General features: G+C 47.0%; 1 protein-coding gene across 18 annotated transcripts in view; it reads right to left on the bottom strand.

Moving 5' to 3' along the window:
* Positions 1 to 17,456, bottom strand: part of ARSG (arylsulfatase G) — a 94,345-nt gene that overhangs the window by 48,691 nt on the left and 28,198 nt on the right. For 17 of the 18 annotated variants that reach the window (XM_042840982.2, XM_024104620.3, XM_065563691.1 and 14 more), the window contains 3 exons: positions 6,648 to 7,520; positions 2,636 to 2,823; positions 763 to 810 (listed from right to left, as the gene is read on the bottom strand). In XM_042840982.2, coding sequence (XP_042696916.2) covers positions 763 to 810; positions 2,636 to 2,823; positions 6,648 to 6,871 — 460 coding nt within the window. In that variant the 5' untranslated portion in view covers positions 6,872 to 7,520. The remainder of the gene's footprint in view (positions 1 to 762; positions 811 to 2,635; positions 2,824 to 6,647; positions 7,521 to 17,456) is intronic. The other variant, XM_065563696.1, reaches the window with a different exon arrangement.

Raw genomic sequence — 17,456 nt, 5'->3', positions numbered from 1 at the left:
GCTCACGCCCATGGGGCTCCATGGGGGTCTGACTGAAGGTTCGGGGATCTAGCTCATTTTATAACAGGACGAGGATCCATTGAGACTTCAGCGTTTGTACTTTCCTGTGGGTTTTTCCCCAGCGTGGTCCTCTTTTTAAAGGGCTCTAATATTGAGTTAATGGAGGGCTGGACCGAGTAAATAGCACAATAAAAGGGACTCTATTCTAAAGATAAATTGACAGTAATGCTGGACTTTCCTCCAAGTGAAGACTTGGGTCAACTCCACCCCAGAGATAACTCTACCAACCCCTGTGGGAGCAGCCCTGGGTGTGAACTTAAACACAGGGAGATCCAGAGCACACATATCCCCTACTCCACCTCGGCTACCAAAAGGAATTCACACCTCATAGACTGCGCCCCCTCTCTGCAAGCCCATGGGAGCTGGGCAACGGGCATTCCCACCCAATAACTAGAGCTACTCCTTCCACAGGGATTCAAGTCACTGGCCACCCCACCAACCCCTCCTGCTGTTGTGGGAGTGGGCAGGGGTTGCAGAGTCTCCTGTGCAGCAGAACTCCTCTGGCAGCGGACAGAGCAGCGCATGGCCTCCTGCAGTATCCCTGCAGACTAATGACCTACAGGGGGACTGACAGAGGAGCCTGCTCCTCGCTTGCTCCTCCCTCTCTGAGGGCAATTACCAGGAAGGAGGAGAATGGGTTTAAAAAGAGAAAGGGACGGTGGGAAACAAAAACACTTGCTGGGTTTTACAACAAAATCTTACCACGAAAGTTGGGATGATAGAGGCCGCTGTGCCCGAGGTGCCATTTACCTGCATGGAAGCAATAGGAAGTCGTTTCAGAAGGAAAACTGTGCAGTTACTAGTAATTACATACAGTGTCCAGGGCCTGACGTTTTAATCCAGCAACAAGAGTCGCTGTCTTTGCAGGTCCCGTTTAAAGCGTGCCACTTTGCCAAGGGTTCCCTTCCATAAAGGTGTTCGATCTCAGAGGAATTTCATAAAACAATTGTTACGTTTTCTCGAGTCTCGCCCATCCTTAAGCCCTTACCACAGTTCTGCCAGACATTCAGTTTTCAAAGACAAGACATTCTAAGAGGTTCTGAATGATCCATTCTTGGCTTCCTCCTCTGAACTGCCACATATGTGTTTTCAAAGATCAAGCACTATATTCTCAGGCTCTGCCACAATTTGGCCCAACATGATCACCAACAGTTTAATTATGAAGCTTTAGCTATTCTGGCCCATATCCAGCCATAATTTTGCATGCAAAACATCCTTTGAAGTCAAAGAATGATTTTGCATGTAAGTCAATGTAAAGAAATGGCAAAATCAGCATTTAACTAACTGAATTTCTTGGGTTTTGTGACTTTCTTTCATTGCATTTTAATGGCTCTGAATGAAAGTGTGTTTTACTCATTATCCACAGATGACTGATCTGATACACTAGAATGACTCCCTTGGAAGTTGGGACAGCGCTCCATATGCTTGCAGTAGGGAGTTCAAAACCATGGACACAACACATAACATAGCTTTTCATGCTAGCACAGGGTATTATATCAAGGAATATTTGGGTCTGTGGGCACAGAACTGTTCGGCATGTTAATATTTCGATTAAAAGTTACTATATGTAGGAAAAAAACACTCTTCTAAAGTTAAACAATTCACACATTGAAATTCTGGAGGGAGCCAAAAGTTTAGTTCACATCATGATGTAACCACCCACATTTAAAAAGGCAATTTTTTAAAAACATCATAGAACTGCAAACAGAGAGGGAGAAAAAGTGAAAAGTCAGAAAAAAATTATCCTTTAAGTTCCTCTTTAATGAATGCATGGGTTTCAATGTAGGGAAAAGACTCCCAAGCGGAGGATGGGCGCCTGTATATATTTTCACAATATTGAAGAAATAGATAGATAGATAGATAGATAGATAGATAGATAGATAGATAGATAGATAGATAGATAGATGCAGAAAGTGCACTGGAGAATATATATTGGCCGAATAGTCCAGGGGCAGCTTGAACCGTTCTGCTTCAACGCTTCAACGCTAACCCAGAAGGGACCAATCCTAGAGGTGAATGAAGAGTCAGTCTTCATGGCCTATTTCAAGGTTTGTCTTAGCTGCTGTGACTGCCAGCAAGGGAGCTAGTCATTTAGTGCCAAATGAGATGATGTTTCTCATGACATAGACGTGATGCTCAAGCTCCCGCCGCTGAACAGCTTCCACCGTTATTTAATGCTTCTGTTACAGTAGCACTCCAAAGCCCCAAGCGGGGTCAGGTGTGCAAGATGCTGCACAGACCACAGAGACAGACACAGTCCCCACCCCCGAGAGTGTACAACCTAAGTGGTAATAATTACTTGCAGCCATTCCCTGCGTGGGTTGGATCTGAGCCAACGAATTAGCTCCATGGTCCATCCTGTGTCCCTTGAGCAGGGGTGTTGGAACAATCTTTATAGAGGGGGAAACTGAGAGCCATTGAACCAAACTGTGTATAATGGAAACTACTTCAAGCCAGGGGCTGCCACCCCCAGCACCTCTGTTCCAGCACCTATGCCCCAAGCCCCATCTACCATTATCTACAGGATAAACTGCAAACCAGAACAGTAGTGAGCTTTCTGCAATGCATTCATTACCTATTACCGCAGTGATGTATCCTGCTTCCTTCAGAACCTCAGCTAACGTAGTCTCATTGAGGGGGAGGCCACCCACTGACGTGACAGCAAAGTTGTGGGTCACTCCATTGCGAATGCCGAGCCTTCCTGTGAGCAGGGAGGCACGGGATGGGGAGCAAGTGGATGCAGCAGAATGAAAATCCACAAATCTAGAAGAGAGAGAGGCGGAACGTACCTTAGGATTTGTGATTGGAACGTCTGACAAAAAGCTGCAAAAATGACCCCCGCTAGCTGGCAAAAATGGACATGCTCCCACATGCTGGGCTTTGTCCGAGGAGCCCAGGGCAGCAAACAAACATACGCGGGATTGCCATTCACTTGCCACAAGTGCAAATGACCATATTGTACATGTTAGCGGCCAGTGAGCTGCCCAGCTGCCTGAAGATAGCTGAGTTCTTCAAACTACCCTGAAGCTATATGGGTTTCAAACTGCCACCCATTCCCTTAGCGTTTAAGCATCTTCTGCACAAAGGAAATTGGGAACAGTGAAGCCCTGAGTGGATGTCATGGTGTCTCTTGCTCTTCTCCCTCTTCGGGCACAGTAAACTCTGCTGGGAGTAGAGTGTGTTTGGTGGAAGGAGCTGGAACAGGGAGCGTTTGATGCTGGGAACATCACTGTGATTATATGGTGGAGACACTTTTATCAAGTGGGAAGGTTCTACAGAGTTCCCTAAAGCCCGTCCGACTCCAGATTCATCCATAACCAGAGCCCTTCAAATGAGATGGATTTGTCACTGGCTTTCAGGCGCTTCATGATCTGCATTGTTCCAAAGGAGGGCAACTGTCTCGGCAGTTCATCGATGGAGCTGTGCTCTCTAATGCAGTGGGGAGCTGCTCCATTAACTGCTTTGAAGAGGAGGACCAATGCCCCGACCTGGTGGCAGAAGTGGACTTGATGTGCTCACCACAACTTATACTCTAGAGGAAGTGGGCAGCTGCATTGGGTACCAGCTGGAGCCTCTCTCTTGGTTCTCCATTCAAAGACAGGGAAGTGCTGTGACCCAGCCTGGCGGTGATGTGGGCACAGCTCTCGCCCAAGGGGAAGGGAGGGGGTTCCTAGCGAGGCACAAGCAATCAGATGCACAAGTGCAGATGCATTTTTCAGGCTGGCCCTGGACATTTCAGTCCTTAAATATCAGGCCCACCACTTCCCTACTTTGTATCTTCACAGTCAGACCATTCTCCTCACACCCACAACAGCATTGTGAGAGACTTGTCTTGTCTGGAATACACAGCTGGGTCATTTCCTTAAATTCTATTGTCGATTCCCCATCGCTAGAACCAACTTCCCCCTGCACCAAGGACCTGATACAGTTTTCTGAGGCCTTTCTCACACAGCCAGCACTTCTCCTCAGCCTGCCTTGATCTGAGGCGGTTGTCCCACTTCTGTTTAACCTCACGCCAGCTCCATCGGTCAGGTTTCTCCATCTAATTCTAGGAAATCATTCTCTGAGCAGCTCCAGCTCCGCACAGTTCCATGCACCAACTGCCAAATACCCAGCGGGACTGAAATCCTAGGTAAGAACCTCAAAAGGACAAAGCACTAGAAAATATATCCCAGGGAACAATCTAGCAGTGCTGGGGAGAAGGGAGGCGAACTACAGAACTACAGTACCTGATCTAGGAGGCTTTTTCTATCTCATATAGGAGCTAGACTGGAATTGTCCACAGAGTTCAGAATCCTGTCCCAACCAGGGGCAGAACCAGATGCTCCAGAGGCGGGCACAAGGACCCTACAATAGGAAGATGTGAAATGCCCCCATGAAGGTCTCATCCTAATCCCTAAATAATGAGAGTGGGTGATTTAAACCTTGAAATATGCGGTTTTATAACGGTAGTGAAGCGGTGTGGCCTCCCTCCGAGTCAGAGGAGGAGAAACCACTCTCTCTGCCCGGGTGGGCGGAGTCAGGCCGGGCTTGACCCTCCCACCGAAAGTTGAGAGGCGGGGCAGGAAGTACAAAAGGCGGAGCCCCTAGCCGAGCCAGAGAAGGAGACAAACGTGCCGTGCTGGCTGCAGCCCGCTGACCCTGCGGCCAAGCCAAGTGCACCTTGGCCCTGGAGAGGACCGAAGCCGGGAAGGAGCCAGTGGGACTGCCGGCAGCTGAGTACCCTGATGAAGCGGAGGATCCTGAGACCACGGAGCCCGATCTGGAACTCTGGTAGAAAGTAGCCCAGGGAAACCAGACTTCAGTTTGGTGGTGTTGTGGCTTACCAGCCAGTCAGCGTGTTGCGGGAGGACCCCTGCTGACCCAGTGGCAGGACACCCCGCCAGTGTTAGTGCCCTGGGCTGGGATGCAGTGTAGGCAGGCGGGCTTCTGTCCCCCTACCCCTGGGGTGGCAGACTCCCCACCATAGAGTGCTTGCTAGCTCTCCCCTGCCTAAGGGTTAGAGCTCATAGACTGCGTCATTGTGCTGCCTGATTACAGGCCTGAGCCTACAGACTACTCATTAGCCAAGCCCTGCCTGAGGGTCTACTCCCTATTGACTATTTGGGGTCCCACCCTGTTACGAAGGCTGGAAGGGCCATGATCCCAATTCCTAGTGAAGTGACCCACAGGGAGTGGGACGACCACAACACCACTACAATAACTTTTCTAAAACAGGAGTTAATAAACTGGCAAGAGAATAAATTGTGCATTCTTGTAACCTAATCCTGGCCACATATTAGATAGTTAATGTTTAGGAACAACGTTGAAAATGTAAAGCTCTATGTAGATGCTCAGGGTTATTGTTACAATGCATTGTATATCCCGGTTAAAAGGAATATTAAAAACATTTTCCAGCTGAGATTTCTCTCTGGGTTCTACACAAAAAGACATGGTATGATTTCCTCCACGATTACCATAACTTGTATTTATCAATGTCCTTAAAGACAAGACTCGTTTATTTGAACCAGGACCTGCCTCTAAATATTTGCTGAAATGAAGAAAAGTCTTTACTACTAAGCAATTAGTTCATGCAAATATTTGTCTATCAGCTGTTCCTAGGTTGTCAGAACCCAGGTTCTCTGCCACACTGGCTGAAGTTAACCACAGTCAGCATGAAGAACAAACACGTTGCAAACAACCAGAGTTCTAAACAGTGATGCTATGTTCACTGATTTCCTGTGCATCTGGGCAAGTTTTCCAAGGCAGTCCTAATGCTTGTTCAGGAACTCTTTCTTGGGTCACCACCTGCACCTTTCGGGCTTGCTGCTGCCTGCAGACCAAGGCCATAAATAAGAAGGATACTGTGCACTTGTATCACCCCTTCTTTTGGAGATCTCAGTGGTTTAACAGACACTAAAGCTGGAACTGTCAATGAGGCCTATGGAAGCTAGGTTCCCATCTCCAAACCCACCAAGGCCCCTTGGAAAATGCCAGCCTTAAAGCTCAGCCTTGCAACCTCTGTGTGAGGTAAGGGAGCATTATTATCCCTATCTTGCTGAGAGGGAAACTGAGGCACAGGATGGGCAAAGATACTGCCCAAGGTCACCCAGAGCTGGGAATAGAGCCCAGAGCTCCTGATTCAGCTTCCTGTGATTCAGCTTCCTGGACTTTAACCACCCTCCCCTCCCCTCCAACCAACTCATGGGGAATCTGCCTAATTCTGAGGTAGGTGCAGTATCTTTTGGACCTTCATCCTACAGGCCACTGTAGCAGGCAGGGCCCCCACAGTGTCCTGCCCAGCCGCACCCCATTGGTGGCGCTAGATCCCTGCTCTTGCTATTTTGAGGGCATATGTGATGTAAGTAACGCACATCCCTCCGTGGGGGTGGGGGAGGGAGTGTCTCAGCATAGGGATGAATTTGACCACAGGTAGTCCAGAGCATGGTTCTCACATGGATCTCAGACAGGATACACCGGCACTTACTGTTGTTGTTAAGAACTCGTGAGAACCTCTGTCCATTTTACTGTTGCCCACCTGCCATTGGGTATCACACAACAGGTAAATGGAAGACTCAGAAATAGATAGACGCCTCTTTGAGGCTTACCTCATTCCTTCTGCAGCCATCTGATCCAAGTTAGGAGTGTCCTTGGTTTCTGCCCAGTTGGCCCCAAGGTCCCCCCATCCAACATCATCTGCCAAAATGACTATGAAATTCGGCTTGTTCTGAACTGTTCTCTTCTCACCCACCCAAAGATCTGAGAGGTGATAGAAGAGCCCAACTAAACAGCCAACCAGCAGCAAAAGCATTTTCAGGAACAGAATCTCCATGGTGTCAGGAGAACGCCTCCTGGAGACCTTTAGTGTGAGTGAGTAGGTGGTGGTGGCCTATTCCTGCCGCACGCTCATTTGAGAACTCCCATTGTCGTGCTTTCCTCAGACGTGAGTCAGCTGTTTATTGCCACCCAAAGCAGCCCTAGGATTCTGCAGCGAAGCAAATTTCACATCTTTGGATGGTGCTGAAGAGACGAGTTACAAAACTGCGGTATTGACTTTTGATCCTTTGGAGATCGACTGAACCATAATCTTCCTCTCTCTTTTCCATTTGCAAACAGCTGACATGCTAAGTGAGATCTTGTAGGAAGTCACAATAATCATATTGTCATTTAATAATTGTGGGGTTTTGCTAAATATGCAATTAAAATAACGTCTTATCAATATATAAAAACGGTTTACTTGTTTTCCCCAAGCTTCTTTATCCTGATTACAAATTGTCTGTACGGCATCCAATTTTATAAATTACTTAGTCCCAGGAAGTCTGCAATTTAGATTACTGGTGTTTACAGGAGAATTCTCTATTTGGCCTTGTAAAGTGATGATGCCCATTCTTCAAAAGACTAGACAAAAGTTGACGTTAAATGATGTCGAACTGTTCTTTGAATTCCATAAGGGGGACACCTTTACATTACAGCAAATGTTCCTGTGCAAGAAAAACAAGAGACAATTAGCACTGGAAAGAGTTAAGCTTTTAGACCCTAATCTTAGTGAGCATAAGAATTGTTTTTCTATTGCAGAGACATTTCCTTTGCTTTTCAAACACAGCAGTTGCAATTTTGCTGTCAAATTTAAGGTTGCTGTAACTCAACTGATAACTACTCCAATGCCTGGAAACAAAGGCCGTGCCCATTTTCCCTAATCACCCCATATCAAACCTACAGACTCTGATTGTATAAACAATCAAGCCTGACTTCTTATACAATTATGAATTAAAGATCACTGGAGAAGTAATTTTGCCTAGATTTGCAATGTGATCTCAGATTTGATCTTTGAGCATGAGGTCATGCTATTAGCCAAGATGGTCAGGAACGCAACCCCATTATCTGGGTATTTCTAAACATCTGACTGCTAGTAGCTGGGACTGGAAGACAGGGGATAGATCACTTGTTAATTGCCCTGTTCTGTTCATTCCCTCTGAAGATCTGGTACTGGTCACTGTTGGAAGACAGGATTCTGGGATAGATGGACCATTGGTCTGACCCAGTATGGCGATTCTTATGTTCTTATGTCATGGGGTGTTATTAATCTGCATTGCAGACTGCAAACAGGCAGATAGGATTTATGCGCAGACTTTCCACATTTTTTAATAATTTACAAGGACTAAGGTCACTTAGTAAAACTCAATTTTAAAAATTAAACCTTATTTACACTGCATAGGCCCACTCCTCATACTGAACCAGAACATGACACGCTTCCTCATCTGGAATAGCAGCTTACCCCAAGAGTAGACCTGTTGAACTCAAGGAGTTCTCTACATGAGTAAGGGTGTCAGAATCTAGTGCCCGGAGAGCAGCGTTGGTCTCAGAAATACAGGGCAGGGCAGGAGAGGCTGGAGAGAAGCTGATGTAGTGGCTGTGTGCTGATGGACCGTCACAGAAATCAGTGTGCTTGCAGGGTGGTAGCTGGGGGCAGATTTGGTCCAAGGTGGCTATAGGAAGGCATGTAAGGCAGAAATAAGGGACCAAATGCCTGTAGGGCTGTCTAGAGAAACTGCCCAGAGTTATAGCTGGGGAACATGTTGAAAGTTACGATTTAACTAAACTAATCAGCCAAGATTTACAAAAAAGGAGCTGATGCCTAAGAAATCGGTGTGAATTTCATGAGACAGTAACAAGAAATGAGGTGGCAGGAAGCTCATATAATTTACAAGCCTTCAGGCTATTTATACAAAACCATCAGCACAAGCCTAATCTGCAAGGACAATAAGAATGATATCCGAGGATGAGACATTCGAATGGGCAAAGAACTGGCTTTAATATCAAATGCAGAGAGCACTGAGTATCAGCGGCTTGAAGCAGACGGAGCAAGCTAGCTGAGTCCAGCTAGGGCCAGTATTATGACAGATGTTTCCAGTTGTGTATCAATGCCCTTGAGAAAAGAATGTGCAGCTGATAATACAAAACTTGAGGGTCAGTCAACACAACTGAGGAGGGCAACAAAATTAAGAATGACCTAGATAAACTCAAAGGAAGAGTAAATAAATGAATAATAAAAACCAAAAGGACCATGAGATGCAGGGTAAAACGAGAGAAAACAAAACAAACACCACGTGTAGGTCAAGAATTCAGCAGTTGGCAGTGGGAAATAAGTCATAATTTCCCAGTCAAATTCATTATTAAGTTTTAAAAGTCTTAGGGCTTCAGTTCAGATCAGCATCTTTCTTTAGTCTTCTCACTTGTAATAAAAAATCATCATAATAAATATAACCTTGTGAAGTTATTTAACACCTTTCATCTGAGGCTCTCAAAGCTCTTTACAGACATTCACTAATGAAGTGTGTGAGGTACAGAACAGCCCTCCAGATGCACAGACAGTCTAAGTGATTTGTCCAGGATCACACACAAGCCACTGCCTGAGCCAAGAATAGACCTCAGGAGTCCTGACTTCCATTTGTGTGCATTAACCACAAAACCACAGTCATTCCCTCATGTATTACACTACCAAAAAGAACCTATATCAGACAGAGAGCTAGATTAGATTGGTACTAAATTTCCTTCGTTTCCAGACAGAATTCCCATTGTAGTGAAACAGACTTATGGGGGCAGAATTCCTTCAGAAAGAAGGTTTTGAATGAATGAGCCCAAATTGTTTCCTGCAGGGCTCCGTTGATGAACGTTTCTCCGATGATGAAAGTTTCTCCATTGATGAAAGTTCAATGCTGGATTGGTTGTTTTAGTTAGTACTTTTTTTTCTCCTAATGAAAAGGGAAACCTCTGAAATAAGTAGGGATAGGATACTTTCTTTTCTCAGGTGAAAGCTGCTTGTAGGCTGCCGTACACTGCAGAGCTCTTTAAATATTGCCTTGTGTACATAGAGAAACATCCCATAAAGTTTGCCAACTTTCATTGAAAAAAAATATTCCCAGAATAAATTAAACCAATTCTTATAATCTTTTCATAAGATGACTCTGGTTCCAATCCTGCCCAAGGGATGGATCCAGCAAACACTATCAGGTGTCGCATTTGCTATCATGAACAGTTCCCCATGGCGTAACCTCCAAGTGCAAATTTGCCAACACCAAGCGTTCCAGAATCTTGAGACGGGCTTTGAAATCACAAGATTTTAAAAGTTAATAAATGGGGAGAAGGGGTTCTTGTTATTTGCTTTCTGGATTTTGAGCTTTTAGGGATCACTTTTTCAAGCTTTTTCCACAAGCGTGAGGGCTAGGCTTGTGTTGTGACTTGCAACAAATTGTTGGACTATTCTTTTAGCCATTTTCTGTTTTTTGTCCTGTGCTACCCCAGGTTGTGAGCGATGGTCAGGCCAACGCATGAGTCTGTGCTTGGTTTCCCGGTTTATTCTGCTTTTATGTGGCTTGTTTGGCAGGAGAATTTTGCTGCAGTGCATTTGGGGTGCCAGCCCTTGTGCCCTGTAGCTGCGGTACCCCTCCACTTTGGCCGGGCTGCCTTAGAGTAAAAGAGGTACAGTCGGACTCCGTAGTACCCTGGATGCTAGCTTGACACCTTCTCGGCTTGGTAAAACCTGCCAGAGCATATGCTCCACCGTATTTCGCTGTCAAACCCCGTTCACCCCCACACCAACGCTCCGTGATCATATACCGAATGAGATCAGAAGGCATACAGAGGTGACGGATGTAGTTCAGGCAATGTACGACGCAAAGCAGAGATGGACAGGTCATGTAGTCTGCAGGCAAGACAATAAGTGGACAACCCGCATCAGTGACTGGATCCCCAGAGACCACAAGCGACCGCTGGGCAGACCGAAAATGCGCTGGGCCGGTCTCATGATAAAACTCTTTGGCCAAAAATGGAAAGAACATGCTCGCAATGAAATAGAATGGTGTGGTGTCGACTTGCATTCGTGGAGGGATGGACAAGGACAAGCTGGACAAAGGTGACGAGGGCTAGAGACTTATGCTTTTATTTAAAAAAAAAAAAAAAAAAAAAGCTGACATTCTCATGTAATCCCGTGACCCCAGAAACATGTCTACACTAGAAAGGCTTTGCTGGTATAGCTACGCTGGTACTGTATTGTACTAGCAAACCCTCCTAGTGGAGACACAGCTCATACCAGCAGAAAAATTCTTTTGCCAATACAGCTTATGCCATTTCCCAAACAAAATAAGCTATCCCAGCAAAAGGACTTTTTTTGTCAGTATTACTGTATCTACACTAGAGTTTTTTGCCATTTTACAAACGCTGTAGAGAATCACATCCTAATCGACATAATTATCCCGGGAAAAGTATCTAGTGTAAACCTGGCCTACGTGTTTGGAAGATTGGGGTTCAAAGCAGCAGCGACTGAAAGTTATTAGCCTGTGCAGGCTGGTTGTGGGTCGAGATGAAATAAGCTGGTGTCCCTCTTCCAATTCCCAATAATGGGCAAGTGTCCACTACACAAAAAAACAACTGGTTCTGATCTCGTTTACACTGGCGTAAATGTGGAGTATTCCACTAACTTAAGTACAGTGACTCTAGATTTACACGGAAGCAGCTGACAGCGGAATCCTGTCCCTTCTTGACTCCCCTTTCACCCATGGTCCCTTCCAAGGGTGTTCCCTACAGAGCAGGGTGGCACATTGGCAGCTCAGTGCTGGGGGAAGTTGACACCAAGGCTGCTGTGGATAGACCTGTTCTACGGACAGAAGGCTCTGGTCTCCAATGCAGGTTCTAACACCCTTCAAAACTGCTACAGTCAGGTTTTTTTAAATGGGCGTTTTTTTTAGATAGCTTGAGGATTTTGTAACCACTTTTTTAAAAGTCCATGGGAAACTTGGTCACACTCGCAATTCGCCTCTTCTACCATACCCAATTCTTAAACTATATTTGAGTCCTTATTGGAAACAGTGCCTGTACTCATCAGAGGGGAAGAGCACACTGATACTATTGTAAAAGGACTGAACCAAGAAATGTAGTTTGTTCAAAGCTGTTCAGAAAGCCCTACTAAAAACACCAGAAAACAAATCACACTGACATTCTGATTTGACACACAAAGCAAGGCTATTCAGAAGATGCAGACAGACTGAGACCCCATTATTTCCAATCCCTGCAGTCTGGGGGTGTAGAGGAGTGTCTGATGGAGTGGCTCTGAAAGGGAAAGAGGCCAGGAAGCCTCCTGGGAGAAGTCATCATGATGGAAAGGGGATGTTATGGAGCAAAGTGTGGAGATCCTGTTTGAGGTCAAGGAGACGGAGTGGGAGGAGCAAGGAGGATGCCCCTTACCTAAACTTTTTCAGCTTTAGATTCAGTTGAGGGAAAGGTCAGTTGGGCCCCTGATTTATCCAGCCCCAGCTGACCCAGAAGGCTGCAGCCAGGCTATGCTCCCCCATCCCAGAAGCAATAGCTCATCACCTTGACCTCTGACATTTTTCCTGGCCTCCAAACAACTCACATCTTCTCAGCCTTCAGAATGAGATCAAGTATGCTATCAGTTTAAATGGATCCATCCTCTATCGGGGCACTGTATCTTGCCTTGTCCATTCAATAGTCTCGTATTTACCATCTCAAACTTCTAGGATCTTAGGACCTGATCCTGCAGGTCACTCCATACACGAGGACCCAGCACCCGTATATGCTCGCCATTCACATCAATGGGCCTAGTGAGGCCCAGTGCGGGACTCTGTTACCGCTCGATCTGCATAGAGTAACTTGTAGGATGGGGGCCATGCTGTCTACCTGCTTTGCAGAAACTCTCCATGCACATTACATCCTCGCCACATGCACACCAGTCTTCCCAGTCTAATAGCACAGTAAGGTAAGCAAGCAAAGTAAAACTGACCATCATGAGAAAGAGCCTAATCTTCATTTCAGAGTAACAGCCTGTGAAAAAGTGTCCTTTTGTGCCATAAGGGTGCAAAACGTGCGCCGGCACTCCTAGCTGAAAATGCCCAAGCAAGGTATCTTTTAAAATGGTATATATGAAAAACAAACCCTGCTGGTTGGATACTTCCTGCTAATAAAAGAGCTTACGGCTTTGCCTGGCACATCTCTAGCATGAGTGACCTACCACAATAATACAATGCCACACCCCTGCCTGACCAAACTAACTGCGCCTCCCGCCATCCGAGAGGGAGCCTGAACTTTGGCCGGATGTTTCGATTTATTGTAGGGAGGTAAGCGGGTATAACGTGGCTAACACAAGCAATCCGAACCATTTTCAAAGAACACTGTCTTCTCTCTAATTGAAAAGGAAAAGGTCATTTGAGGCCTACGTCTGTGCATTAGTGTCTGATCAAATTGCTTGATCCTCTGAGCTCTTAGGGTATGTCTACACTGCAGCTGGGAACATGCCCATAGCTGCGGTAGGCAGAAAGGCACTAGCTATGATGGAGCTAGCGAGCTCAAAATAGTCATGTGGCCGTTGTGGCACAGGTGGCAGCGGGAGCTAGCCACCCGAGTTCAGAGCCCTCTGGGGATGTTCTCAGGCAGCCAGCCCATGACACAAAGTCCACACTGCTATTTTTAGTGCACTAGCTTGAGCGGAGCTAGCACGTGTCTATCCACCCCAGATGGGAGACTTGCTCCCAGTTGCAGAGCACATAAAGCCTCAAAGGCCATTAACGGAGATGTGGAACAAAGTACAAAGAAACCTAGACCTGCCCACGTGGCAGATAAGCTATGCCAAGTTTTCCCTGCCCTGTCATCCTGACCAACAACGAGTCATGCAAACTCCATATTCAGCAAAGTACTATAGCATGTGCTTTTCCCATTGACTTCAATGGGATTTAAGCACGGGCTTCAGTGCTTTGCTTAGTAGATTGGGTACACTCAAGCACATGCTTATGTGCTTTGTTGAATCAGAGCCCCTGGCTGAGAAAACAATTGTTCAGAGGCAAGAGAGGGGAGGGGTGTCTCGCCAGTTCAAAATAAATAAAGATATTCTATCTCCTAGAACTGGAAGGGACAGGTAATTGAGTCCAGCCCCCTGCCTTCACTAGCAGAACCAAGTACTGATTTTGCCCCAATCCCTAAGTGGCCCCCTCAAGGAGTAAACTCACAACCCTGGGTTTAGCAGGCCAATGCTCAAACCACTCAGCTATCCCTCCCCTCTACAACCCAGCAGCAAATTCACCTGCCACAGTGACTCCTAAGAACCACTGCAGGACTTCCGGAGGACCGAAACTCCACTCTCTTCAAAACGAGACCAGGACAGTTACTGAATTCTGGGTGCTGCAGCTGGCTGTCCGAGCTTGAGATTTCCTTGACTATCTAAAAATACGTCACTCCGCATTGTTTGAACATAATTCTTTCTTTAACTGCCATATGCCGGATGTTTGCACACCAGCCTGCCAGAGGTTGCATATCTGAAGACTGCATGTTTAAGCACATGGGGCGGCCGCTGTACGGTTGCCACCGTAACACGCTGAATGTATGGAAGCCTAAAGTCACTGCTGAGCTTGTCCATCCCTGCACAATTCAGTGGCAAGGCATCAGAAGGCTTTAAAAAGGCGGAAATTATAAAGATGTCTTTATGTTTCTATCCTTCAGTTTCTACTAGGAGAGAGAAATGCCGCCCACAAAGCAGAGATTTGCCCAGGCCTACACTGCAATAAATGGTTCTTGAACACTATTTTAATAGTGGGGTCATTTCAAGTATCCCCCCCTCAGAAGAGAAGCTATGCTGTGATGTGACTAATTAATGCCCACCGTAAAGTAAATCCAAGCAGGTTGAGCATAGCCAGAGGGGAGAGCAGGAAATGTCTGTATGGTCTTTATTTTTTTACCTGTATAGAAAATTGTATCCGTTAAATTGTCTCCAGTCTGCTCTGGAGAGAATGAGTCTTTGGGCCACGGTGAGCTAATCTCTACACAATTCCAGACTGGCCTGGAGAATGGAGCTATCAGCCAGAACCCAACAACCCGACAACGTGACCCCTTTGAACTGGGCACCTGATCAGCCAGCTATGGAAGAATCTGCCCGTTTAAAGCACAGAGAGAGGCTTTTCTGAACCTGCTCGGTGAGTCCCCCGATGTCAGTCCCAAAGGCCTCAGCGACTGACCATCTCCACTACTAAACCTCAGACCGCAGAGCACATGTGGCGCGAATGTGGGTCAGTAGCCCCAAAGGAAGTTTAAATCAGAGAGGTAGCGTGTATACCTTAGCCCGAGTCCCCTGGTTTCCAAGCCATTGTGTGGGAACCCTGGGGCTGAGCAGGCCCTTTGACTGGCCTGAAGCACATGGGCAAGCCGTAGAGTGAGGTGCTGAACTGGTGACGCGGTAGGAGCGCTCCCCGCCACAGGGGGAATTAGAGGATCCCCGGGAGGGAATTCAGAGTGGAGAGGAGGAGCTGGGTTGGGTGGGATGAACCAGGGGAGGAAGGACTAGGAGCCAAAGACACCTCACGGTCGTAAATGAACTGCCCTTTCACCAGCCAGTGCTGAACGCTGTTGCCCACCTTCCCGCAACACCCCCATCTCCAAACAACTCAACTGCCTCCCCGGCCACGTCAGCATCCAATTCATTTTATTTGCTCACCTGCCTTCAAAATTACCCAAGAAGCTTCTCCAGCCTGCTCAAAAGACCACCTCTCTCTCTCGCCTCCCCTTCCTGTTTCTCCTACATCACATTGTGCACCATCTCTCACCACAGCTGGTGCAAGAGCCTGCCCCGCTACAGCTGCTGCAATCTGGTACAGCCTTCCTTCTCTCCATCATCCTCAGACCTCACCCAAAACTGCACATCTCCCTTGCCAATGCCTCCTTGATTTCCCTCATTGCCCTCCGTGAAGTGTGAGACAAGGAGGGTGAGGCAATAATCTTTTATTGGAGCACCTCCAGTTGGTGAGAGGGACTGACACGGCTACAAATACACAGTATACAACAACCTGCAAAGTGTGGACAGTTGCATGAATAACACTCTGCAAAATAAAGTGGGAGGAAAAGTATCAAGGAGAGCAAAGGAAACGAGCAGAAATGGGGGGGCGAGGAGGAAGGCAGACATGTGTGGAAAAGGACAGATGGATGAGCAAGGAAGAGTTCAATCAACCGAGAGGCCAGACAAGGACAGGGCTACATTCAAGCTTTGCCCAAAGGAAAGGTGGTAGCCCTATATTCTTTCTTTGTTCTTTATTCTAAGAACACTAGCATGTTATTTTCTCATCTGGAGCCACACATCTTTTCCACTGCCTCAAAACTACTTGCACTGTAACCAACAGGGTGAATGGGTGGAGGATAGGGCCATGAACTCTTCAGAAAGGTCCTTTTCACACAAAGGTTTTTAGTAAAGCGGAATTACAGAGGATGGGACATATGCTGATGTCTTCAGAGGCTATGCTCTTTGAAGTCAATGAGAGTTAGTTGCCAATTGAAAGTTAAGGGGAGTTCCCTGAGTTGCCAACTGAAGTTAAAGAAGGCTAAGGGTACGTCTACACTACGAAATTAGTTCGAATTTATAGAAGCCGGTTTTATTGAAATCGGTTGTATACAGCCGATTGTGTGTGTCCACACAATAAAATGCTCTAGGTGCTCTAGTCGGCGGACCGCGTCCACAGTACAAGGCTAGCGTCGACTTCCAGAGCATTGCACTATGGGTAGCTATCCCACAGCTATCCCACAGTTCCCGCAGTCTCCGCCGCCCCTTTGAATTCTGGGTTGAGATCCCAATGCCCGGATGATGCAAAACAGTGTCGCGGGCGGTTCTGGGTACATGTCGTCAGGCCCCTCCCTCCCCCGTCACAGCAACGGCAGACAATAGATTCGCGCCTCTTTACCTGGGTTACCTGAGTTACCTGTGCAGACAACATGGAGCCCGCTCAGCTGAGCTCACCGTCACCATATGTCCTCTGGGTGTCGGCAGACGTGGGACTGCATTGCTGCACAGCAGCAGCTGCTAACTGCCTTTTGGCGGTAGACGGTGCAGTAGACTGGTAGCCTTCATCGGCGATCTGGGTGCTGGCAGCCGTGGGGCTTGCCTTTTGGCAGTAAATGGTGTATTACGACTATTAGCCGTCCTATTACAAGTCGGGTCATCGCACATTAGCAGAGTCTTCCCCGAGCAGCCGATTGTGCAATAGGCCTGAAGACCATCGTCATACGCCGCCCCGTATTTGCTGCCAAGCACCCAGAAAGATGCCGAGGGCTATCAGTCACGCTGCACCGTCGTCTTAAGATGTAAAAAATAGATTTGCTCTGTATTCATTTGCTTCCCCCTCCCTCCGTCAAATCAACGGCCTGCTAAGCCCAGGGTTTTCAGTTTAATCTTTGGGGGGAACATTCTGTGTGACAGTTGTTTGTGTTTCTCCCTGATGCACAGCCACCGTTCTTGATTTTAATTCCCTGTGCCTGTACGCCATGTCGTCACTCGGCCCCCCTCCCTCCTTCCCCTAGTCCGTCAGATACTACGTTTGCGCCACAGCTCAGAGAGCCGAGAAGCGGTTCGCGCCTTTTCTTTGAATTCTGGG

Source organism: Chrysemys picta, chromosome 12 (assembly GCF_011386835.1).
Source record: "Chrysemys picta bellii isolate R12L10 chromosome 12, ASM1138683v2, whole genome shotgun sequence".
NCBI classification, from domain to species: domain Eukaryota; kingdom Metazoa; phylum Chordata; order Testudines; family Emydidae; genus Chrysemys; species Chrysemys picta.
The sequence above is the reverse complement of the archived record's forward strand: the minus strand, read 5'-3'. Positions and strand labels throughout refer to the sequence as shown.